The 27,267-nt window shown below is 35.3% G+C and overlaps 1 protein-coding gene across 1 annotated transcript in view; it reads right to left on the minus strand.

Annotated features, from left to right (window-relative positions):
• LOC122522127 (regulating synaptic membrane exocytosis protein 2) overlaps positions 1-27,267 on the minus strand; it is a 135,974-nt gene that overhangs the window by 106,061 nt on the left and 2,646 nt on the right. The window contains exons 2-5 of the mRNA XM_043642938.1: positions 22,873-23,077; positions 13,313-13,576; positions 12,374-12,595; positions 11,297-11,537 (exon numbers count right to left, since the gene is read on the minus strand). Coding sequence (XP_043498873.1) covers positions 11,297-11,537; positions 12,374-12,595; positions 13,313-13,576; positions 22,873-23,077 — 932 coding nt within the window. The remainder of the gene's footprint in view (positions 1-11,296; positions 11,538-12,373; positions 12,596-13,312; positions 13,577-22,872; positions 23,078-27,267) is intronic.

Below are 27,267 nucleotides of genomic sequence, written 5' to 3' on the forward strand. Positions count from 1 at the left end.
GGTTCACTCTGTCTCCGGACTTCTCCATTGCATTCCTTGAAGTGACCACCATGGTGTGCTGTTTCTCTCCTAAAAACGGCGATATCTCTAATTGAGACAATTATTTCTTTCATTTTACAATTCATTTATTTTTCACGTTTTCTCAATTAGAAAACAATAACACTTCTTTTTTCAAATCTTATACATATATATATATATGTTGCCTGTTGAATTCATCGTAAAAAAAAAAAACGATTAAAGTTTAACCATAGATGGGATAAAAATTGGTCATATTTAAAAGAAAAACAAAATAGAAATATTAATAATTTATGCTGACAGTGTTCGTCGTTTGTTTCTTGTATCGAAAAATGTAACATACGATAAAAAAAAATAACAATTAAATAAAAGGAAAAAAAGAAAGAAAGAACGAAAGAGAGAGAGAGAGAGAGAGAGAAGAGCAGCATTGATTATGCGAAGAAAGAAAAATATTCAATGGAATAAAGAGAATTTACAAATCTACCCTCTCTCGGAGTATTATTCTTCGTTAAACCCTTCCCCGTCGCTTATATGAAAAAGAAAAAGAAGAAAAAAAAAAAAAAAAAGGAAAAGTCGATCGTAAAAGTCGCGTCGAAATCCATTCCCGGCCGATTATCTTATCGAAGTTCTAGCGGAGTATAAAAACGAGCAATTAAACGTGCCATCGTCGCGCCAGAAGCATTACACCACGGTCAAATAAACGCGACAGGGTGTTTGGAGGGAGGGTTGAAAGAGGAAGAGGATTGGGGACGGACCAGGGGGTCGGGAGGAGGAAGGGGGTAGTGAAAGTACGAGGGGGATGGTTATAGGAGTTTCGTAGGAATAGGAAGAAACGAGGAGGGATGACGCTCGTGAGAGAAAGAGAGAAAGAGAGAGAGAAAGTTGAGAAGGGTGGGTGGTTGTCACATGAAAGTTAGGGGATGGGGCTTGGTCGTGGGGGTAAAAGTCTCGTTTTGCCGGAGAGCTCGTATATATGACTGTGGTCTACGATATAGAGAGAAGGGTGGACTGGCATAAAACTGACAAATTGGATATACGATCGCAAGTGAGGAAGATCCACGACCACCCCTATATATCATTCAACGATGGCTTCATCCTTATTTCACCGTTCCGTCCTATAACACACGCGAGTGCGAAAGAGAGAGAGAGAGAGAGAGAGGGTGTCTACGTTTCTCAACCGTCTATCCCATTTAACGATTAAATCGAAACCCGGATGAAAAAGAAAAAAAAAAAGAATATTTTATTAGTTGACTAATATACCAGAAACTAATTATTTACAACAATTTGTTATATAATAGGATGAAAAAATAATGGACGTATTTGTGTATTACTCGTGTGAGTAATAATAATTGAAATCAATTTGACAATTTTTTAGCTGAAACGTTGATGAAAAAATTGAAATATTTTATTAATTGACTTATTCGAGATAAGAAATTATTTTATAAGAATTTGTTATATTATAATAAATGAAAAAAAAAAATATATATATATATATATTTTGTATTATGTACGTGAGTAATGATTGAAACTAGCAGAATCGTTTAATTAATACAAAAAATTATGCCAACGTGTTTATAATTGTTTTATAATATATGTTTTTTTTTTATATATTAATGCAGATATTAAAGTATAATAATTTAGAAAAACAAAATACAAAATATTAGGAAAACTTCGTCGAATAAATCGATAAGAAAGATAAAGAAAGGAAAACAAGATAAGATTGGATAGATACGTTTCGATGTACATCCACTGTATAGTTACCGAATAAAAAGAATGAAAAATATGAAAGGCCGATACGCTTTTTAAAATCCATTCGAAGAATTCGATATCGAAATTTTGATTGGAGCATGTGATCACGAAATAAATCGAGGATTAAAGAGAAGAAGAAGAAGAAGAAGAAAGAAAAAAAAATAGAAAAAAATAAGCAAACGATCGTAGACGAAAGACCGATGACGGAGGAATCCTAATTTAAAAGTTAGATGACACCCCCTTCAAATAAATCACTCGATTCTATTTATAGAAGTATATATATATTTTTTTTTTTTAAGTGAAAACTTCTTTAGTATCGTCGTGATTTGAAACTCGACGAAACGAAAAAGCGACACTGAAAATTGAACGAACATTTACATCTATAGATTATCCACAAGAATTTAATGAAGTCCCACCAGAAATATCGCGAATTCTTACAAAATATTACAATCAAATTCTAATGATTCTAATGTAAATTTTTCATCGAATACAGCGCATCCTTTTGATTGAGTTCCTAAACACCAAATTAAATTTAAAAATGTGAAGCGGTCGCATTGAATCGGCAACAAAATCGAAAACAGTAATTGACGCTGTATTTCAAAAATATATTGATCAAATCCAAACAAAAGCATTTATTTCATACTTTAGTTACCATAAGCCACACGTGTCATTTGCTGAAATTGAAAACTTGATTGAGTCTGTATAATATGTAATGTAGTATATATGTAGTATAAAATGTAAAAATTTTTTCGTCTCATTCTCTGGAAGTTTAGTTTTCTAAAGTTTCACTTCTACCACGTGTGAACTGCACGCATATATTTTTTCTTCTTTTCGTCTGAATTTTCTCTCTCTTTCTCTCTCTCTCTCTCTCTTTCTCTTTCTTTCTTTCTCTCTTCTCGTTCGCACTCTTGCCAGAAGCATATCATTGTCACGATACTCATTTTTACGATGTAAACGAGACTTTGTCGATAAGATTTACGATAACGTTTTGATAAACTCAATTATAGGATCTGTAGGAAAGTTATCAAATTTTTCCCCCTACAGTATTAATACGCAAGGTAAGAAAAAAAAAGAAAAAGTTTGGAGAAAAATATCTGTCGAGTAAAGGACAAAAAAAAAGAAAATTAGAAATAATTTTTGATCGCTGGGGGGGGGAATCAATGTGGTTGTTTGTGCTCGTGTTCTTACGTTCCAGCTGAAACGTAAAATTATAATTAGCAGCGAGACTTCGTTGATGATTCGTTTCAATATTACCCCTTCTATTATACACGTACATATACATATACATATATATATACGTGTATTTATAGTTTCTTCTTTTTTTTTCTTTTTACCTAACAAATAACAAGATCATTCACAATAAAATAAGCGAGACGATAAAGAATAAATAGTATCTTTCTATGACGGAAACGATCAAAGCGAACTAGAAAGAAAAAAAAAAATATATGTATATATATACATACAAATACATTTATAGATGTACAGATATCGTTATGGTACGATTGCATGACGATCTCTTCGATAACGAGGTAATTACAGGATAAAAGTGTTCCCTCTCGTTGTACCATGCCAAACGAATAGAATAAAACGAATAAAAAAAATAAAATCTATAGAAGGTGGATCAAAAGTCACTAGACTATTACGAGAGGTGATCGAGCATACTTTAAAAAGAAAAATAAATGGTGCTTATTTGAAAGATATAATCCACGATATTAATTAAAAATTATTTTTTTCTTTTTTTTTTCTTAGATAAATGTGGATTTTTTAATACGTAAAAGTGTTTTTCTATTTTTCAATGGTCTAGTAACTTTTGGGCAATCCTCTAATAATAATCCTCGTATAATTCACAATATACAAGGTGTCTGAGATTTTTTTTCAATTAAACTTTGTTAGCTTATTCTATGCAAGAAAATGATAAGAAGAAAAAAAAATTATATTAAACTTAAAATACGAATTATATATAACAATATATTAATAATTTCCAAAGATACTACATTTACATTTTTATACTTCAAACTAAATTATATTTTAAACTAACCGATATAAAGAATTATTTATTGGTTAGAAAATAAAAATTATGAGACATACGTACGTCATATTAGGGATGAAAATTAAATTAAAAAATATTAATTTATTAGTATGTGACTTCAAAGTTACCCCCATAGAGGGTTAATTGACCTATACGTATATAACATTTTGTTCTTATTTTCATGCATAAAATACGTTGACACCGTTTAACTGAAATAACTTCAGACACCCTATACATATAGAAGTTTATAGATTTATATATATATGTATGTATGTATATATATATATATATATATTTTTTTTATATATAGAGAAGATTCAATGGTAGCACGTGAGGGTGTAGTATTCCGTAGGAATTTTCTTCTTTGCTTCCTTCTCATTCTTCTTCTCCATCCTTTCCTCCTCCTCCTACCCTTTTTTCTCTTCCTTTTCATCCAAGAATCTTGTTTTCTGTAAATCCTCGTTACACAAAAAAATATGAAGTAGAGAATGTTCTTTCTCACATACCTATTTATGTATTATTATTATTATTATTATTATATACTAATAATATTTAATACAAACGTGTTGAACACGAAGACGACACATAAACACGCGTGTATAACTTACCTCTTGAATTATTAATAATAATAAAATCATTAATGATAAATAAAATAAAAAACACTCTACTATAACTATATAACTAATCTATTTAAATATATTTATATTAATATTAGATCTAATCGTACTGTGTGCATCTCTACGAATGGGAGCAACAACGCCGATCCGACTAACAACAAATTCTGAGGATTTCCTATTTATAGTTTATATTTTGTATTATTTGTTAGGTTATATATCGTCGAGACGATTGTTTTCCTCGAATTTCGAAGAATTTGTTTACTTATAAAAAAAAAAGAAAATACGACGATGATAACACGTCACAATGCACGTGTTTATACGAATATGCAGGTGTTATTTTTTTATTGAAAAGAGAGATAAGACTCTCCTTTAATTATGTTTATATTCTTCTCTCTCTTAAAAATTCTTCTAACTTTTTCATGGTTAAGCGTAATCGACACTTTTTAAAACACTCTCACAGTTTTTTTTTTATTTTTCGGGGAAATTTTACATCGTTTTATCGATTGCCAATTGTTTGTGTATGTGCGTGTGTATATCAAATAATAAAAATTGTATTCGCTCACATAATGTTGGTTAAAATCTAATACAAATTTTATCATAGAACAAATAATTTACTTTTCTGTTTATTTTTTCTTTTTTACGATATTTCAAACCAACAATCATAACTATTCAAAAAACATCCAACAATACGTGAACCTAAAAACAACAATTCTTTCTCTCAAAAACCAACCAACACACATACACACACACAGAGCAAATTTATAACGATTCTTAACAGAAGTCAAAGAAAAAAAATTAGCGGACGAATCTAAAAAGAAAAAAAACATATTCCTCAAAAGCGAATAAAGAAAAGGAATAAACAAACAAAAAAAAAGAAAAACAAAAAGAAAATAAAGAAACAGAGAAGTAGAAAGAATTAGGATGAAATATTTAAAATCTAAGTCGAAGCTTACACTACCGTGTCCCCATTATCAGAATTTCGATGGAAGAGATCGGCAGGTATAACTCACACATACACGTTCGCACACCCGCATATAATACGAACTCACACATACAGTGATAGCTTTGGACGATGCGTGTCTTTGATATGCACGATCTCCGCATAGCGTCTGCTTTGGCCATCCGCATCGTCCGTCGCGTATATGCATGCACTGGTCGAGTAAGTGCATACCCAGAAATGCATACATATATACAAGTACTATAGTAACCATCTATATATATATAGTAGTAGTATAGAAGGCACGTGCAGGTTATACGAATACACAAGATAACCGAACCGAACCGAACTAAACCCCAACCCTTTTCCACGATTCAGCTTGAAACTACAACGTAGACAGGTATTTACGCGATACCTGTGCGAGTCGTTCGAGTACCTGGCATTACATTTATCATACTATACAACCCTTCCCACCTTTTCCATTATCCATCTTTGCATATATTTCTGTCCAATTATGTATGTCTCTTTCTTAACATTTATCGATAATTGAGTGGCTGAAATGGGTAAGGGATGCCAGTAATATTTTGTTTACATTTAAACAATGCTTCATTTGTAATTACACGTTTATCTCAAATTAATATTGACAATCTTTACTTCTATCTTATTTTCTTTTTTAGCCACTCAATTTCGATTCGACGTTCTCTGTTCGTTGACTAATGTTTTGTAATACGTTTATGTTCATGGATAAAACAATAAATAATAATATTAATGATATGATGAAGCATTTAATTTTGAACGATAACATTTAGGTGGAAGGCTGATTTTCAATCGAACACGATCGATTAATCGAATTCGACGAAAAGTTTATTTTTAGACTATCGGTCAATAAACATTACCAGGGTTAAGCCTATTTTAATCAGCTGCCGATAAGCAATGCGTTAAATTTACTTTATTTATTGAAAATGTTCAACTTTATATTGATGGGGGTTAAAGTTGTAATAAATTATAAGCGATTGTTCTTGGCTGTAAATGTAAAAGTTACAATTTATTTATTCAATGCGTAAAGAGAAAGGTACTGTTATAGTTAATCATATATGCATATATATATTAATCATTGTACGTTCAGATTTTTTTTTTTTTTCTTAAGAAATGATTGAGAAAGATGAATAAAAATCAGCACGGTTGCATTCTATTCGTTTGTTCTTTTTCTTTCTTTTTTTTCCATCTTTTTCTTTTTTTTATCGAATATATAGCGTAAAAAAAGAAAAGCAAAAAAAGAATATAACGAAGAGGAAAATGGCTTGATCAATTTTATTGGAAAATCAGAACCCCGGTGAGAGATGCCCTATTGGAACTATATAAATGCATTTAATATAGAAGCCTTTAATAGAAGCCACAAACACTCGACTCGATTCGCTCGCTAACGTCACAAAATTACCTCTCTATAGTTTCGCGATAGTATTGAATCTCATTGAAATTGGAGAACCAATCGTTCGTTCGTTCGTGCGTTCGTTCGTTCGGTTGCGCCAACTATCGTTGGCGTCGTGGATTGCTTGATTAATGTCTCCAATCATTTTAGTTCACGTTTAACTCGTATACAATTTTCATAATTCGTACGAAAACTATGTTTCTGTTCGTAAAGTTAAAAAAGAAAAAACAAAGAGTAATATCCTGATCGTCTATCAAATAAAATCACACGTTAAATTCCACGGTTTGGGTAATAAAAAGAATTTTCCAATTAAATCGTGTACAATTTTCATACTTTTCGTCAAAAACTATGCTACTATTGGTAAAATTAAAAAAAAAAAAGACAAGGGAAAAAAGTAAAATCCTGATCATCGCACGATATCGCAAAACTTTACTTTAATTTAGTTTCTTAACTTCAATACTCGTGCAATCCAAGTGTGAAAATCCTGATCCGTGTAATCCGCAGAATGAACACGCTCTAGACTTTGCCAATTTAAAAAGAAGATTGACAATTCTGGTCAAATCTGCTCTCTTAACATTTCCACTTTTTGAACTTTCTATTCTATCTCTCTTACTCTTACGTACACAAAAAAAATATAATAATTTCTAACTCGTGTTCTACTATTCGACTCTCACTCATCTTATTTTTTCGTACGGTTCTCTATATTTTTCGTAACACGTGCGTCACACTTGCGTTTCATCTCGTCGCCGTCTTTCTACTCGCGCTATCAAAGTTTTAATTCAAAAAATAAAAGAAAGAAAGAGAGAGAGAGAGCAATTGACGTCTACATGTGTGTGTGTGTGTGTGTATTTACATATATCCGTTCATAGAAAAGCTTTAAGGAGATCTCAAATAAGTAACAGTCGGTGTACTCTAGGTGAGATTTTGTGTACACGCTAAAATTACACACACTTATACAAATGTATATATATATATAAAATATGTGTGTATACGTAGGAAGTAGTTGAGTGAATGGTCGGATGGAAGGGTGCACGTTGAAGGAAAATCTTTTTTTTCGCTCGTATACTATGTCCTACGATTTTCTGTTTTACCTTTGACGGGCCAAAACCTTCCCTGCTACGGAAAGAGACTGAGTTTGCGAAAAAAAAGGGAAACAAAAAAGAAGAAAATGAGGGAGAAAGAGAGGGATGAATGAGGGTGGAAAAGGAGAGGGGGAAAGAGGGGGTGATATGTTTGAATTCGCCCACGTGCAACTGCTGTTACTGCTGCTACCGCTGGTGCTTCGTGTGACGTCACGGGACTAGTGCGTGGGCGGTCTCGTTAGGGAGAAAAGAGAGAAGCTAAAGTTGGAGTTGGAAAACAAAAAAAAAAAAAAAAGAAAAAAGAAGAAAAAAACCAAGTTAGAGAAAAAGATTGAAAGATGAGATGACGGGAGAAGAGGGAAAGGAGAGAGATAGATAGAAATGTAACCGAAACTGACTAAAAGAATGAGTAGATAGGTGAAAGAAAAAGATAGTGAATTTTGGATAGGAAAACGGGAAGAAAAAAAAAGAAAAAGGGAGGGAGGAATAAAAGTGGGCTGTGTAAGAGTAAAAGAGAGAGAGAGAGAGAGAGGAAAGGAGGAAAAAAAATGTGGTGAGTAAAAGAAAGAAAAAAAAATGCAATAGGACAGTGGAATAACAATGGGGTGAGTAAGAGAAAGAAAAGAGTGTAAAAGAGGTAGAAAAAAAAGAAAGAAAGAGAGAGAGAGAGAGAGAGAAAATGGATGGAAGGATCAATGCAACGAAGAGAAGAAGCCGAGAATTCCCGCAGGATATCGAACGGTATGCCATGATGCACGATAGAAGAAATACGATCGTGGATATCTCGCGTGCCGACTGAACGGATACTGTCTGCTACCCTTCTCTACACGTGAGCTTGAACTTCGACAAAATCGAACTACCAAGGGATAGAGAAAAGAATAAGGGGACGGATTTTTCCAGTGTATGAAAAATCTAGAAAAAGACGAGAATGATAAAAACGTGATATTAAAATTCTATCTCTCTCTCTCTCTCTCTCTCTCTCTCTCTCTCTCTCGCTCTTTCATTCTTTCCTTCTTTCTTTCTTTATCTTTATCTTTCTCGTCGTTGAGTAATACCAGGAGCGCTAGGTGAAAAAGAAAGGATTTGGGGTGAATTTTTGTCTCTAAGTGCGGTCGGTAATATAGAAATCGATCTTACCTACCAATCTATCTACCTACCTACCTACCTACCAACCAACCAATCCGTTAGCACACGCGAATTCACGTTTTCAACCCCTACGAATTCGTATTTATCGATTACTACGAGGGAAGGAGAATTTTATGCCCGACGATTTCTGTGTTTGAAAAATAAGAATGGAGAATAGAAAAATAAAAAAATATAAAACACACAATGTTTTGTCGCTTAACAACGGGATATTATACGTTGCGAAAAAGGAGAACGTTATATCGGTCGACCTTCGATGTGTGTCGGAGAAAGGAACGAAAAAAAATAGAAATGAAAAAGGAAAAGATAAAAAAAAAAAAATAAAAGTATATTAAATAAAGAACGGGGCAGGTTACAAAGGTAGACTAAGAGAGAGAGAGAAAGAGAGGTTCAGTTTATTCCTGTCTCCGATATACACCTATCTTTCTCTCTCTTTCTCTTTCTTCCGACGATGCGCACCTGGATGAATCGGTTCACGGTTCGCCGATCTCGTGTCTAATCAACTGTGATGCACGTACTACATATGTACCTACACACATATATTTAATACATACGTATGGGGACGCGGCTACCTACACATACACGTATTTACACACATAGTCCTCTGTTGTCGCCTCCACTATTTCTATTATATATATATATATATATATACCTCTCTCTCTCTCTCTCTTTTTATCTCTTTTTATCCACCCTATCTTTCTTCATCTCGTCGAACAACAAAGAATTAAAATTCTTCCTTTAAATTTTAATATATATATATATACATAAATATATTTATATATAATTTATTTGATAATGGATTGATAGGAAAGTTCGTACCGATTAATATTTTTAATATATAATACCATTGTTCTTATATAAAATCGATACAAAACTATTTGAAAAAACCGTACGCATATCTTAGATTATCTGTCGAAAATTTGTGCCGATTTTGAAAGAGAGAAATCTTCTGTGATATTATATTAAAAATATAAACATTTATAAATCGGCATTTGAATTTTCCGACTGACCCAATATTTTATCTATTCGCAGAACATTCGAATAATTCCTGGAAACATTGTAACTAACGCAAACAGTGATACATAAACTGTACAATGTATCATGAAAAGTCTCGAGGACGACATAGAAACGTGTAATAAAAAGTAAAATCGCTGATAACTCGATCCTCGTCAGCGGGTATGCACGATACGACAAAGTAGACCTCGCGAACCTCCCGCATTCTATATCTACTATCTATCTACCTGTGTGTACGTATAATACATAGATAGAGATTATGATTGTGTTTGAGGATGCCACGATCGATAGGAACTTGTCTTCGTGTCGCGTTACCTTCGATCAAACTCCATGCAAAACACGCAACGCACGCACCAATTCTCTTTACCCATGACTGCACGTACTTTATAAAGAAACCCCTCAACAATCAAACCCCCCCCTCACCCTCTACCCAAACTCAATTCTGACCAATCGTTTTCTAGAAAATTCAATTTTAATATAATTCTTTATTGCCTCGCCGTATTTTCTAACGAAAAAAACCGACGTTTTTATATCACTTATTTGAAGAAGACAAAAAATAAAAAATAAAAGAAAAAAAAGAATAAAGAACTAGGAATATCGATGTTGAAAAAAAGAATATATTCTTTGGGTATGGAAGATTCTCGATTGATATAGTGTCGTGGAAGTCGGGTACACAAGAGCAATAACGACCCCACTGAGAAGTTTATAGACTGTGAGAGAGCGTTGATCGGTCGATTACGCTTTCCTTCCTCAGTTTGCCTGCCTGCTTGCTTGCTTGCTTGCCTGCCTGCCTGCCTGCCTGCCTGTAAATATATCGTGATACACAAGTAGTGCAGGTGTTCTTCGTAAACTAGATATTCATTGACACGGAATGGCCATGCTTGCTTTTCCTCCGTGCATCTATTTTCAAGGGCGACGCTGACCCTTTACACACAAGCTGATATATATATATATTTATAAATTATGTTCTCGCATCAGCTCGTCGTTCTCGCGCGAATCCTCGATTTTATTTAATCGAATCGTTGAATTGTTAAAAACATTGTTGTAAAAACAATGTAAATGCTGTAATATAGAAATTTTCAAGTATTTTCGTTTTGTTTCAAGTTATTGTTTATCGACGGTCGATAAACGACTATATTTTAGATTACGTAGACCTAGACCTAACGATTATTTTCTATTTTTTTTTTGTGTAATATATTAAATCTTTGAAAATCGTGGTGCGATTAATCGTTATTGTTAGAGAAATTCGAATAACTTGCGATTAAAAACGAATGGACTCACCCTTCTCGGACTCGTCCGGCTCGTCACTCCCACATTCCGGTGTACTCCGTTCTTCCTCGCTGCTACTGTAACTTCTTTGTTGCTGAAGAGTACTCTGACCTGCCACAGCTGATTGTGAGGGATGCGTACCTTGCGCTTGATGTACAACTGTGTGTTGTTGCGAGGGATGAACTGGTCCACGCGAAGGTCCCGTTTCCGTCCCGGGTTGACCATACGCCATTGCAAAATCAGAGTTTTGATCCTGTAGAAAATAACATCACCGTTTTTTATTTATTTTTCGATAATAAACATTTATCACTGTTATTAGAAAATGTTCCATTTGTATTAATCTCGAAATAAATAATACAAATTACGTTAAATATCTTTAGAAAATTGATCGAATTCATGAAAGAGTTAATATAAAGAATAATATTAACGATTTATATATATATAACACGTATATAATAGTTTATTTGTATACGTGGAAAGTTATAGCTCTTAGGAAATTTCATTTCGTTGAATTATATTAATATTCCGTTGATTTAATTAACGCTTATCGAATCAATGAGTAATAATGAGTAGAATAATAATATAATATATATGTATATCTGTATAAAGTAATAAAGCGGGATAAGCATTTGTTCGAAAGAAAGGAGTGTGAAAAAGCGTGTCTCGTTCTCGAAGCGTCGAAATAAGCTGGATCCTACTTCATCAACAGCTACTGAACGAATGTCGTGTCCAAAGGTTTAGTATCGTGCCAAATAAATAGACACGATCCGATAGCTGGTGATATATAAACATACACACACGCGCGCGCGCATAGACACATACACGCTCAGTCCCATACAAACAGTCAGTCAGACAGACCAAAACAGTCAGGCAGAGCAGACACACATCTGTTTATATTGCTCGGACATTGTCCTTTGTAGTTTGAATCGTGTTTCACCTACATGCGCAATTAAGTATACACAAGCGTCATTCTTTATTATCACTAATGCGTTTTATTGCGTTTTATTATTCAAAGTATAGCCATGCAAATAAATAAATAAAACTAGAATTCTTCCTTTTTTTTATTTTCTTTTTTCTTGTTTTACAAACCTGATAGATCGGTCGATGCCTCGGATAATTTTTTTGATGTTCTCTCATGAGACCGTCGATTTCACTCCTGAACAAACTAGTTTCGTCTGGGCCGAAGGTATGATGTCTCAGAGATTTTGGTATAGGATACGAACCGACTACTTGGGGTGTCGGTAGACTTCTCGAGTGAGGTGAAACGGACATCTCAACTCCGCTATCGCTGGTAGACACCCGACGTGGAACCTGCGCTTGCAAAGACCATATTTTTCCATTTTTTATTATCCGATGACTGATTATCTCGGACAATAATGGAAACGTTAAGGAGCGTTGAATTCGAGAACGTTTCCACTCGCGCGCTAGCAAATATACAGACACGCACACACATAGACGAAGTGGAAGTTGGTAACAGGCCGATCTCGTTGAGTTAGTATCTCTGATCCTGTGCTACAGGCATTATAGACTAGACGTGAACTGTCCTTTTGTCTCTATATTAAGCGTCGCTTCTAACCCTTTAAGACCTGATTTCAAACATAGCCTTCCTACTACTTTTAACAATGATACCTATTATGCAACATAAGTAGATAAATAATGGACATTGTGTGATCGTGCTGATCGTGCATAAGTGTTAATCGTGCTACTCGTACCGCTTGGATCGCTTACGATATCTCGTGCCAGGTGTATGTGTGTCTGTCCGTTTGTCCATCTTTCCGTCTGTCGGTGTGTATTGTATGTGGATCTAACCATATCCGGTGTTTAGTGTTCGCCATTAATCAAGCCCGAGACTGTGAGTCCAAAAGATTAGGTAATCAAGGATTCGCGAAGGTGTGTGCGGAAGGTGATAATACCTACTGGATTGCTATGTGTGTCGTTGCAGGGTGTCGTCCTTCTCTCTTTCTGTCAGGCGGCAGGCGATTAAAGGGTTAAAAGCATCGGATAATATGTAAATGTAGTAAAGCACACCTGCTCTTGCTGGGAGTACTGCCTTTTGAGCAGACTTCCGCTTCTTTGCAGCAAAGGCAGGTTCTCCTTCTCGGCTGCGCTGTGCGCCCTCTCGAGTTTCGGCCTCTTATCCTGAGTTTGGTCCAAGAGTCCCGGAGGACCACCCACCTGCATGTCCTCCTGCATTCGCATTGGCAGCATCGCGTTGTCCGCGGTCCCGAGGCCAGCCTTTGTCATCGTCAGGACCTCTTGCTTCTTTCGACAGACGATGCACACCCATATTTCCTAAAGATACCATACCATCATTCTCTATCTATTTCTATTATTATTAATTCTTTCAAATATCGTCGTCTACTACCATATTCTACGATTAAAACGAACATCTCGTTAGAGTCTCCCAAACGAGTTTCTATGTCTAATGAAAAATCAAATCGATCAATTGGATCGCGGATATCGATCCTTAAATCTATATGTACCTAAATAAGAATCGTACATATCTATTATTCGAACATGTATGATATATATTTTGTTTATATTCCTAGCGGAAAGATCTTTAAATGGTGCGTATATTGCGTTTTTTGAACAATATGCGGTACCCAGTGAGGCGTCATGAACTACACTAGTAAAGTCGACCGGGTGGTCGTTAGGGGGTGGTTTCTGCGATAAGCATGCGGCACCTAGCGGTTCTTCGAGAACTACATTCGGAATTGAGTTACGAACGTTACGGTGTGGCGCGTACCGACAAATTGGGACTCCAGTCACGCGTTCACACGATAGAAACAACTCGATATCGTATATGTCTTTAGTTTCGTTTTTACTAACTAAAACTTTCTATTATAAACAAGTAAAGATAATTAACACGAACTATAACGAAAATCTATTTTGCACTTCGCTAATTGATTTCTATTTCGTTTCGACGAATGGCGCAACTCTCCGAGGAAATATGCATTATTGTTTGAATAGAAATAAATATCGATTGTATTAAACACTTACACGATTAAAATTAAAAATCCAAATCACAAATATCTTAATTTATATTCCCCCTAACCCGATGATGATACACTAAGTCGTAACACGAACGCACTTGCACCTTTTTCTCGTTCTTCTCACTTTAGTTTCGTTCACTTAAGAAGAGAAAAAAAAACAAAAACAAATCAACGATCATTCAAATAACAATACGATACAAAAATTCTATTTACAATGTAGATAAAAATTATTAGATAATAACGAATCCGATTATCGAGCGAAAAATGAGAATAACTATCGTCCTATTAACTCGCGGTAGGTTATATTTTCGCGCTATAAAAGCCGCACGAAAATAAAAGCTGCTTGTCCCATTTCCAAAGGGAGCGGCAAAGAAACGCGATGAGAAATAACGTGAAAGTGTTCACAAAAAGAAACGACAACGGGAACGAGAACGGGAACGACGAGGACGAGGACGAGGACGAGGACGTGGACGTGGACGAGGACGACCACGGTGATGATGATGACGACGAGGATGAGGAGGAGGAGGAGGAGGAGGAGTAGGAGGGGTTGGAGGAGAAAAGAAAGAAGAGGACGTTTGTGGCACATCCTTTTAACCGAAGTAGGACACGCATCGTTCGTCACGAGTCACAAGCCCGCCCTCCCGACAGTCCGCGTACTACGTGACCTTCGAGCGATCCGATCGAACTGAATATTCTCTCTTGTCGTCACGGTTGGCAACCGAGAACAATCTCAAACGCACCACCATCCACCGACAGATCGAAAATAGAAAGAAAGAGAAATAAAGGGAAATACAAAATCGAAAATGAGATTCACAACATCACTGAGTTCACGCACCTGTTCGCGTTAAGATTCACTTGTAAACTGAGTTAATCGGAACACCGTACGCACCAGTTTTGAAAACAGTATGTATGTGTGAGAGAGAAACAGAGAGAGAGAGAGAGAGAGAAAGTGAGCGTGTGAGAAAGAGAGAGAGAGAGAGAGAAAGAGAGAGAGAGAGAGAGAGAAAGGGAGAGAAGGAGCCTTTTCGACAAGACTTGCAACGCCCAGCGAATCTCGGTGCAGACTGCTGGTGGGTCAGCCCGCGTTGGATCAAAGTACAGCTGGAGGACCGAGAAACGAAGCGGGAAAGACAGGAGAGGTCTGGGAGAGGGAGCCCTGAAGAGCACTTCGTCGAGTTGCCTAGGTAGCAATATGTCAAGAGCGCTACCCCTTTCCACCCTCGCTTGGTACCCCCACCCCGCCACCCCACTTTCACCCAACCACCTCCACCCTCTCATCCGAAAGAGAGAACGCACACGTATCTACGTACCGAATCCTTTCAACGTTGATACATATTGTCTCTATGTACATCCGTGCTATTTCTCATCGTTCTGAAATTGGTACGTTCGGATAAAAAGGGAAGAAAGAGAGAGAGAGAGAGAATGAGAGAGAAAGAGAATAGAATGTAAATGGAAAGAAATGTTGGTTAATATTGTATAATAAGTATTAGATAATACGTGCAAATGAGATCGCATAAGATAAATGATCACATTAATGAGATCTCGATGGGATAGGATTTGCATGAATTAATTAGTTCCCTAATTAATTCGAATCGTTTGATCGTTCAGAGCTTTGCGTACGAGTCTACGTCGTAGTAAAGTCCTCCTTATCGTATAACGTGTGAAGCAACTATCAACTGACGACGTCAGCAAAGAGGACGAAAGCGATGACGCTCTCTTCGAGAAGGAAGATGACCGGAGGATGAACGTCCTGGATGATGAAAGGTCGTGGTACCTACCGAGGAAAAGGTCGATCGATCGATTTATACGAGATAATCTTTCACACGTTTATTCTCTATTCTTCCTGTATCACATTTTTTTAAGAAAACTTTTGTACAATTATTCTCTCTAATCTTGGAAAAATTTGTTTAATTTATCGGTTATAATCGTAAACGAATTGTTCGCCGATCAAATGAAATTTAATTTACCTCCTCGCGTAAAATTGATATTTATATTTTGACAATTAAATTATCTCGTTGATGATTCTTAAATTTCTGCATTTAAAATAAATTTTATAAATAATTCGACAATTTGTATATAACTTTAATTTTACTTTAAATCATTTACATAATTAATCTGAATTTACGCGCAAATGTAGATACAGAAAATGCATAAAATTGAATATACGAGAGATATGTGGTTTATCTTGAGAGATATCCGATTACCCGACGATAGAAATACATCATTTTCTATGACGTAATTAAGGAAAGGAAAAGAAGAAATAAGACAAACTTAGAATATCGATGAAGAAACGGAGATATGTAAAAAGAGAATTAAGAAAAGTAGTAATAAAAGATGTTGGCAAGATGGAACCATGGGCCTCAGTTTTCAGACAACAAAGTCTACAAGGCTGAGTGGCAGCTGTGCTCAGACGACCCTTCAGACCGAGTAGAGCCTACACCGGTGTTGCTGTTGGAGACTCATCGCATTGACTTTATCTCTCTCTCTCTCTCTCTCTTTCTTTTTCTTTTTTTTTCTCTACTTTAGAGAAGACTATCCTAAAATCGTGCTCAAGCGTAATGCGAGCGAAGTAAAGACGAAACGAGATGCATACAAAAGTTTATACCGTAAGGGGGTTGCGATCGCTGTGTTGTTGTCGTCATCGTACTCGGGTGTTTTCTTAAAATAGCACTGAAGATTACAAGAAAGCTTCTTCCTCTTCTTCTTCTTCTTCTTCTTCTCCTTCTTTTTCTTCTTCGTCTTCTTTTATCGACTTTCTCTCAAATTCCAAATTATTTCTTACCTCGTCTATTTCAACAACGAGATGAACGATTTTCTCCTTTCTATCAAGGAAATATGTTTGATTGCGTCTACTACTCGGAGAATCCGTTCCTTTTCCTTTGAATACCGATATATAATTTGCGTGCTTGTGAAAGGTCTTTATCGCATCTCTTGACATCGTCCAAGAAAGAATTATTTGATAGAAAGGAAGGAAGGAAGGAAGGAAGGAAGAAAGAAAGAAAGAAAAAATGGAAAAGAAAAAGAGAGAGAATGGAAAAGTGAACAACTTGGATGGTTCTATCGTTGGTACGACAGAACGAAACCCTTCAGGAACGTCACTAGCAAATGGTGGAAGGACAAGGAGGAAACCGTGGAAAGATATTTTTCAAATCCTCGCTTACTCTAAACACACCGATAAATAATTCTAATAGAACTCAGACAATCTACCCACTAGTCAAATGATTAACAAATTAATTTTTATCCATAAAAAAAAACTACCCTTAATCTAAACATGCAATACCATATTCCTAAAAATAAAAACATCAATAGTAAAACATTTTGATTGAACTATAAAGATCATAGTAATCGAGCTAAATATACTCTAAAGAAAATGTCTCATTTCTCTCTCTCTCTCTCTCTCTGACACATACACACACATACATAGCTATCATCATTTCTTATTAAGATCATCCCTTGCAACACACTCTCTCTGTCTAGATGGTAAGATCAGGGCAAGTACTGCTACAAGTCCCGTAAGTTTACCGAGCGAGCAAGCCCGTATTTCGTATCCAGCAAGCTCTCTCCTTCTCTCTCTCTCTCTCTCTCCCACCCTCTCTTTACTCTTCTTCTACCCCCATTTCTCTGTAGAAGCAGGAGAGCGAGCCGGCACTACGAAACTTAGATCAATATGTTGCGTCACGTCTACCCGCCTCCCGCGCACGACAGAACCAGCCCAGCATCTCGCCGTCCATCGACTTAGTCAGCCGCACCCCCCACCCCTATATCTCACACACCTATCCCGGCCAAGCAGCAGGAGTGTGTGTTAACACACGCTACCACCACTATCTACAACTAACATCACCATCACTGCTGCGACCACCACCACCACCACCGCCACCGCCACCGCCACCCCCATCACCATTGCCACCACCATCCACGGTGCCACCTCCACCACCAGACCAGCTCCACTATCGCGCGTCCAACGTTCTCGCGTGGTGACGTCACGCAGGGACGCGCCCCATTCATAAGCTCCCACGCAGAGCCTAAACCGTGACGACGGGAAAGAAAAGGGAAGAGAAAGAAAGAAAACGCGTAACGAGCCAACCAACCAGCCGGCCAATGTCGCGTACACGGCCACGAGTAGTCATCCTCCAACTACCTACTTTATTTTTCTTTTTTCTTTTTTTATTTATTTCTTTCCTTATCTCTTTCTCATTTTCTCTTATTTATCGTTCCGCAGGAAGACAGACACATAATCATTGACCGTTACTACTTTGCGTAGGATGTACCTCTGATTTATTTATAGTTAGGACGGTCCTACCTAACCAACCACCAGACTCGAAATTCTTCTAAATTCATCCCCAATCTTACCCTCGCCTTTTCTCTCTTTCTCTCTCTCTTTTTCTCATTCTTTCTATTTTTCCCTATGCATGTCTGATCATTTATTTATGTTACCACTTGTTTGATACGTAAAAATGTATCATAGAATGAGAAATGTTAGTCGCTCGAAAGAAAGAAAAGCAATAACTTGGTGAGTTCTTTTATAAATCAATCGAAATACGTATTTAAGTATGCTTTCGTGCTCTATCAGTTTCTCTTATCATTTAAAGCTTTGATACTATGTTCGACAAGATGAATATAGAAAATATGAAGTCGTAGAAAATGATTCTAATCGGATGTCACGATTAAAATAGAAAAGATAGAAGACTGTCATTAAAAAGAAAAAAAAAAGAACATTGTAAAAAAATCAGTATTAAAAGATAAAAAAAAACCATATCCGTTATATGAAAAATAAAGTTTCTTACATTTAATATTAGAAAGATAAGATAATCAATTCTAAGAAACAAACGAATTAAACAAATACTTAATTTGTCACAAATAATGAAAAGCTTCTTTTTTTTTTTGAGGGAGAGGGAAATTTTTATATCGTTTTGATAATACTATTTTTAGTATCCCCCTCCAGTTTTATCGCACACCGTCGACCTCTCGTATTTTCGATCGATGATGTCGCGTATCGTTCGAGCGCACGGCTTACGATACTCTATTCTCTCATTATGCTCGCGTGTGTCCCTGACGAATAGAAGACTCTACTTTACCCTATCTTTCTCTCTTTCTCATTCCCCTTTTAGAACAGTGAAACACGCGTGTCCGATTCTACCACAATTCTTCTTTCTCTGTCTTTCTGCCTTTCCGTTTCTACCTTTCTGCCTTTCTATCTATCTACCTATCTACCTATCTTTCTATCTATCTATCTATCTATCTATCTATCTATCTATCTATATCTCACTCGCATGCTCGCAATATACGTCAGTCGTTTACGCGCTACGCTCGTCGCTGTCGGTAGGAAATAGTATCGATCCAAATGATAATGTGTTCTATGCCCCTGACGCCGATTGTCTCGAGCTCGTCAACGAAGATACCAAACGATACCCGACGATCGATTATTCCTCGATCTAAAAAAGAAAAAAAAAAGAAACTAAAAGAAATCATCTCAAAAAATCATCCCTTCTTCGCATATATCTCCGTAAGCTCAATTAAAAGTAAATATTATAACTCGACATTTTTTTCAATGACGTAAATAAAAAACATTATCGAAGATAATTTTCATTTCGACGTATAATCTCTTTATTTTTTGACGACCTAAAAGTAATTGAAAAATAAGAAATAAAAAAAAAAAGATTGTAGGATATAATAACAAAAAAAAAAAAAGAAAAAAAGAAAAGAAAAGTTCGATGGAAAGAACAGCGTAACCGTAAAACCGTAAAAGAATAAACGAGGGAGTAAAAGGGAGGAATGGTAGAGAAAAAAAAAGGGGTGAGAGTACGAGCGCGAGGGAACGGAGGGTAGAGGGAGGAGGGGTCGTGGAAAAAGAAGTTAGATCTAAAAAAAAGAAGTGTAGAAGAGAGAGAGAGACATGTGTGTAAGTAAGTAGTTTCGTGTGTCTTTTAAAAGAATACAGAAGAATGGCGTCGCAGTGACAGTGTCCAGAGAGCTATTAACGATCTTCTTCGCCACGTCGCTTATCCACGTCGCGTTGACACTTCGACGATGCCTCTAACATAAGCGTACGCTCGAAGTTTGTAGTGGTTATCGATTCTTTCAGAACAATGGCAACTCTGACCAAAGTAGTAAATGTGAAAGAAACAGAAACACGAGAGAGAGAGAAAGAGAGAGAGATGGAAAGAGAACGAGAGAAATCTTTATGGAAATAATAAATATAAACTTGTCGTTCATAAACAATGACAATCTTTGATTAGACTAATAAATGTGGGAAAAGATACTTTTAAGAAATTATTTATGGTTATTCATTATTTTCATTGTTTTCACGAAAAGTATCGTAAGATAAAATATAACGAACGATTAAAAAGATCTTAATCATTAGATATGATAAATGCTAATATATTTGTAAATGAATTATATTAATTAACTTAAATAAAAAAAAATGTTAAAATAAATAGAGAAAGATGTATAGATATAGTTTGTACAAAAATGATTTTAAAAAAAAAGAAAAAAAAATTAACGTTAATTGGTTTTATATATCTTGTGGACCGTAAATGATAAACGGATCAAATGTTAATGATAATGATATGATTAATATGAAATGTTTTGGACGTTAATTTCATTGACAAGTCAAAATCAATAGTCGTTGGGGGGAATCCGACAGGCTTCGTATCGTTCATCGACGTGATCCTCTTGGTGAGAATCTCTCTTAGCGACGTTTATACATATAATCTCGTGGAAACGTCAAAGGTAATATTCAGTAATAGACGGGCCAGTGACTTCCACAAAAGCATATCGTAGGGAAAACCTCAACGATCTAGTCGTCAGCAGTAAGTTATCGCGTCTAGGAAAATTACGGGACCAACTTTAAATTCCTGTCTGACACAGCACACTGCATACCCATTACTACTTACAAGGAGATATAGGACGACTCTCCAAAACTAAACTACACGATTCTCTCATTTCGATATTCATTTCTCACCCTGTTTAATTGTAATCCCTAAATTGATTGATCAAAAAATTCAAATTGTAAATAAATGTTAACAGACGTACGGATTAATTTTTTATTTTTCTTTTTTTTTTTATCTAGAAAAGTTATGGGAGCAAAAAAGAAATAGAAACGTTAAAACAATCGAAAATATTAACAAAGTATATTAGAATGTTCGACATACCTTAAATGATTGTTAATTGATCGAAGGAAATGTAAATTGTAGTTTAAAAGCACGAAGAATAAATTCGATGTACTATCCTCTTCGAAATCCACCGTTGGACTGACACGTTGTCATCTGTGAAAGTTCTTTTAATCAATATTGTTTATATGACTTTACGTAAAAGGAAATTCTATTTATTACGAATATTACTTTTGTTATGCATATATAGCCTTACGAAAAGTCATATAAACAACATTGAATAAAAGAACTTTCACAGAGGACAACGTGCCAGTCTAACGGTGGATTTCGAGGAAAACGGTACATCGAATTTATATTCAGTATTTTTAAACAACCATACAATGTTTAAACAATCAAAAATATTAATAAAGAACAATATTTTATTTGATATACCTTCAATAATTAATTAATCAAAGGAAATGTATGTGTATATGTTTGGAGCACCGTCCTCCTCGAAATCCATCGTTAGACTGACACATTATCCTCTATGAAAGTTCTTTTATTCAATGTTAATTATATGACTTTACGTAAAAGGAAATTCTATTTATTAAGAATATTATTCCCATTATACACATGCGCAACTTTTGTAAAGTCATTTAAACAAGAATATAATAAAGGGAACTTTACCTGTTTTTTCATAAAGGACAACGTGCCAGTATTTTTACGGTGATTTATATGTATATTTAATTATATTATATTATATTTAATTTTAGTACGTTATCAGTGGCGATGACGGTAAAAGGATGACAAAGAGTAAAAAAGAGAAAGATAAAGATAGTAAGATAGATAAAGAGAAAGAGAGAGACAAAAAATACGTTAGCTATAGGTCAATTATTTCCAGGTATTTGAATCGAACGCTACCAACACACACGTTGTTCGGTTATCGTCTTTTATGTTAGCGAAACCTAGCTTCCTGAGTATTTCTACGGAACTGACATCCACCTACATAGTCTCCTTTCCAACCCCTCCCCCCGTTTTTACATGCGAACTTGTGTTAACCATTTTATTGGTCTGCATTAAAATTGACTTTGCTAAACGTGTTACTACAGTTATTGTATTATCAGATGGGAAGAAAAAGCACAACAACAAAACATATTGGAAGGTAAGAACAATCGTAATTGCACGAGACCAATTAAGAAATAACGAAGGAAATAAATTAAAAATTAGTTGAACGCGAATTTGATAAGAAATATTTAAATAAAAGAATAAAAACAAACCATATATAGAAAATAGTCAATAAAATATGCACGCATGATATTTGATTGGATTTGTACGAGATCGATAGAATTAAAAAACAAGACGGCACATGAAAATGCATGTGCGTGTGTTTGTGTAATAAAAATTGTAAGAATAAATTTGGTTTGTTTTAAATCTTACTGCCCAGTTTGTTCGCGTTATAGTTGTTGTTCTTTTTCTTTTTTGAATAATAATTAAATTATAAACTTACCCTACGCGAACGTAGAGTGATCTTTGCACCGCAGCGTGCACAACACCGGATATGGCAGTAGTTGCAGTTGTGACCAATGCCATCGGCAAACTTGGTTTTCATGCACACTTGACACGTTGCATTAAGCTCTACCCCAGCTTTCTTGTGTTTTTCCGAGCGGGCTCGTATCGTTTCTTCGAGGACTTGTACCTCGTCCTGTTTTCGTCTGCAAACATAATAAACGCATATTAACGTTATTAGAAAAATACGAGAAAGAATTTTGTTATGAAAGAAAGAAAGAAATAAAATAGGGGAAAAATGTCTATGAAAAAGAAGAAAATTGAAAGGAAGAATAATCGAGACGCAGGAAAATATCAATCGTAGAACAAACTCCAACTATTCCAGACGAGCATCCTTTTTATTACTTTCTCCGATCTATTCGAATGCAAGTCTCAAATATGCCTAAAAATCTAATAAAAATCTAATAAAAAGAAAATATATGTTTGTTGAACCTTTTGGATCCTTTCATAAAAAAAGAAAAAAAAGTTCTTCGAATCTTACAAATTCGGTAGAAGAAAAATGTAATATGTAAATTATTCGACTGATCTATCAAAGAAATTTTATTCAATTGAATATATATATATTTATATCAAAATCTACTTCTCTTAATAATAAATATCGAATCTATATAAAAATATAAATATATATATATTATATCAAAGCTACTCACAAATTTTTCCACTAGGACGACCCCCTTTATATTTTCGCGATACTCAATACAAAGATGTATAAACAAGGGAATGCGAATTAAAATATTTGTCGATAATGAATCGTAATGAAAATCGTATTAAAAAACCCACGCTAAAATTTCACTGTAACTACGAGAAACCCTGATATATATATATATAGAATATATCTATATATTTTTTTATATGAACTCGTGGGGAAGAAAAAAAGGTCGTTCTTCGATTTACGTGGAAGAAAAAAAGAGTAGAAGGAAAAGAACGAATCAATAGGCACGCACGCGACGGAAGTACGAATTATATAGTAACTTTTTTGTTCTTTCTTAGTAACTTTTAAATAACAACAAGCAGCAAATAGCCCTATTCGAAATTGTATGTATTATAGTTGTAGGTATTTTCCTGGAATCCTTTGACCGAGGCTTACGTCCTCGCTCAAGGACTTCTCCGAGTCCATCGTCGTGACGTCAAAATAGGCGTCAACGGTCCTACGAATTCCTCTCACCCTCTCTCACCATCGTTCCCATTGAACCAATTTAGCCTCGGTGTATACGGCGTCGGGTAAAAATTAAACGAGTACTAGGGACGTCGTCGAACGTGCGTCATTACGTGCCTTATCTGTTGCTCGAGAATGAAAATATTCAAATACGTCAGGGATTGAGATACACTTAAAGTTAATGAAAGAAGTCTATTTACGTAGAACGAATACCGGTTTTCAACTTTAAAATTAAAAGAAAAATTTCAAGAAAAAATACCGCTTTTTATCTGACTATTCAAATTATTTCTTACAGGAGAATACGAAATTGGATGTTTTAAAATTTTTTTGCAACAAGAAAAAAACATCAAAGATAGAAAAGATGAAGATAATAAAATAAATCTCGTCTTGTTCCACTAAGAACCCCTCCTCCCTGCCCATCCCTATTTTATTACTTTTTTATTCGATCATTTTCTATCGAATTATTTCAATTATATTTTGTTACACGATATACATATTTGTATTTCGATATAACGCAGCAAAAATAGCAGAATAAAATAAAAAAATAAAAGATGAAGATGACAAGATAAATATCGTTTCCTTTCTCTCTCTCATCCATTTTTTTTTATCTTCGATCAATTTCTATCGGACTATCGAAGTTATTTGTTACTCGAGATAGAATTTGTTTTTTAAAACTCATGCAACCTACCTATACTAAAAAAGAAAGAAAATAAATAAACATAAAAGGAAAAACTAGGAAAAGGTACACGAAAAGAGGAACTCGAATTTGTAAGAGATAGAAAAGCACGGTATAGAAAGGGTTGTTGCGGGGGTGTGTGTGTGTGGGAAGGGGAAGGGGGGTGAGTGTAATGCCTCGAGGCAATGACTCGAAGCGTATCTAGAAAATTGAACTTTATTGCACGATTTATCTTGTAATATTTCACGCGTTCCATCCCTCTGTACTTGTTCGCGTGCACGCGCGCGCGAACAAGAGAGAGCCTTTTATTGCGTTTCATTTTTTTATTTCTTTTCATTCCGTACCCTTTTTATATTTCTTTTTTTGGCCTTTCTCAAAATCGGAATTCGATTCGATTCGATTCGACTCGATTCGACTCGACTTGACTCGTTTTAAAAATGTCACCGGTGTCTCTTTTTCACGACGAAAGAGAGAGGAAACCGTGAAAGATTTATCAGATTGGATTATTAATCGGTTTTTTCTTCTTTTTTTTTTCTTTTTATTTTTTCTCTCTACCTTACCTTCCCTTCCCCCCCCCCCCGCCCCAACCCTTCTTCGCCTATTTTCCTCTCTTCTCTTTAAGATCTCGTCGGTTCGTTAGTCACCTACAAATTGACGTCGTGGTGAGTAACAAGTAATCCGTTAAGCTCGATTTACCTCCTCTCGATTTTTCGATCAAATTTTCCAAGAGACATCTCCTTGTTAGAATTTACACTTCTTTTATAAATTAATTAACGAAACAACACTTACGTACGTACGTAAGATCTTGTAAAAATGATCATAGGTTAAATAAACGAAATGTAATACGGTAAAACAAAGGTGCACTTTTCTTTTGAAGAAAAATTTTGAATTATACGAATCGAACCGTATATTTTTGCTCTCGTATTGAACATTTTTATTTTTTTCACTGTCCTAAAGTACAATTTTCAAAAGGTTTTGTAAATGATAAAGGAAAACGAAAAAAAATCAGTACGAGAAGCCTAATGAAGATAAATTTAAACCGAGAATTTCGTTACTGATAAGAAAACACCTTAATTCTAGTTTCGATTCGTCAAAAAATCGAAATTAATCGACAAATTATTGTAAAACAATAACCATAAATCGTTGTTAATAACCGCAACCGTTGATGCGAACATTAAACTCGAATTAATTACAAGAAAAACAACATTTTCCTTTCTCTTTTGTTTTTCTCGTTTTTATTTTTATTTACGTTTACCAAGAATTTTTCTTAAGCAATTTATTTTCGGAGTCACTTTAGGTGGACATATTTTATTTGATTATTATACTAATTAAACGGAAGATACGAACAATTTCAAAGAAAATAAATAAAAAGAGACAATGAAATGGAATAAGAAAGAAGAAAAAAGAAGTAAAAAAAGAAAGAGAAATCATTTTTGGTAGGTCGATCGCGGTCGAGAAGGTCGGTGGTGGTCTCAGTATTAACAAGAAGGACAGAAAATTATATCGGGTGCTTGCCTGGGCTCCCTTAATTACTTTATCAATAATCATGCACGCAACGCAGGCGACCGCACTCGACAAAACTTTCGACGACTAACATAAGCTCGAAAGTGTTCCGAGTCCTCTCTCTCTCTCTCTCCCTCTCTCTCTTTCTTCTACTTCCAGTTACCCCCATCCCACCCCCATCAACTCTCTTAACCAACAACGTTAACCACCCCTTTTCGTTTCACCCTCTGTTCTGCTCGAGCATCGTGCTTGTCGCGATATCGTGCGAGAGATCGGAACGAAAAAGCTCTGGCGCGTTAATAAAGCACCCACTTCCACCCCCATACCCACACCCACGTCCCCCATGAATTATTATCCGTACGCGTAAAGGTGTACGAGAGAAATAACGATAAAAGAAAGAAAAGAAAATAAAGAGAGAGAGAGAGAGAGAGAAAGGACGATGAGAAGCGTTTATTAAAGTAAACGCACGCGCGAAACTTCCCCTCTTCCATCCCCCACTGTTTTCAGCTCAAAAGCCAGACACGAATGGTAGCCAATATGATACGGGGTGAAATAGGTGGTATTATAGCGGTTTTAAAAAGAAATAACACAATTTTAATAAACGATTATTTTTTGTTCTATTTTACTTTACCTTGGAATCTTGTTTGCAATTATTTCCAAGACTCTTTGTCTCTATCTATCTTTGTTATTTAATTATTATGATAGATACACCTATGGCAAAGATGAATAGATGAAGAATATCGTATGACATTTTTTTTTGTCTCAAATATCATTTCAAAAATTATCTAGAAATACATTTGTATTTGTTTGATTTAATGTGTGCGTCCTATGTGTGTGTATGTGTTTGTTACAGGTATTGTAAAAGAATCGCATAAAATACCGCAGTTGTATATAACGCGTCTTGTCGTCGGGATAATGCGGAGAAAGCGCGTTTCCACCTAACGAACGAAGAAACTTTCGACCAACCAACCAACCGACCCCTTCGGACATATCACCGCTCC

Source organism: Polistes fuscatus, unplaced genomic scaffold, assembly GCF_010416935.1.
Source record: "Polistes fuscatus isolate 324 unplaced genomic scaffold, CU_Pfus_HIC Scaffold5, whole genome shotgun sequence".
NCBI lineage: Eukaryota > Metazoa > Arthropoda > Insecta > Hymenoptera > Vespidae > Polistes > Polistes fuscatus.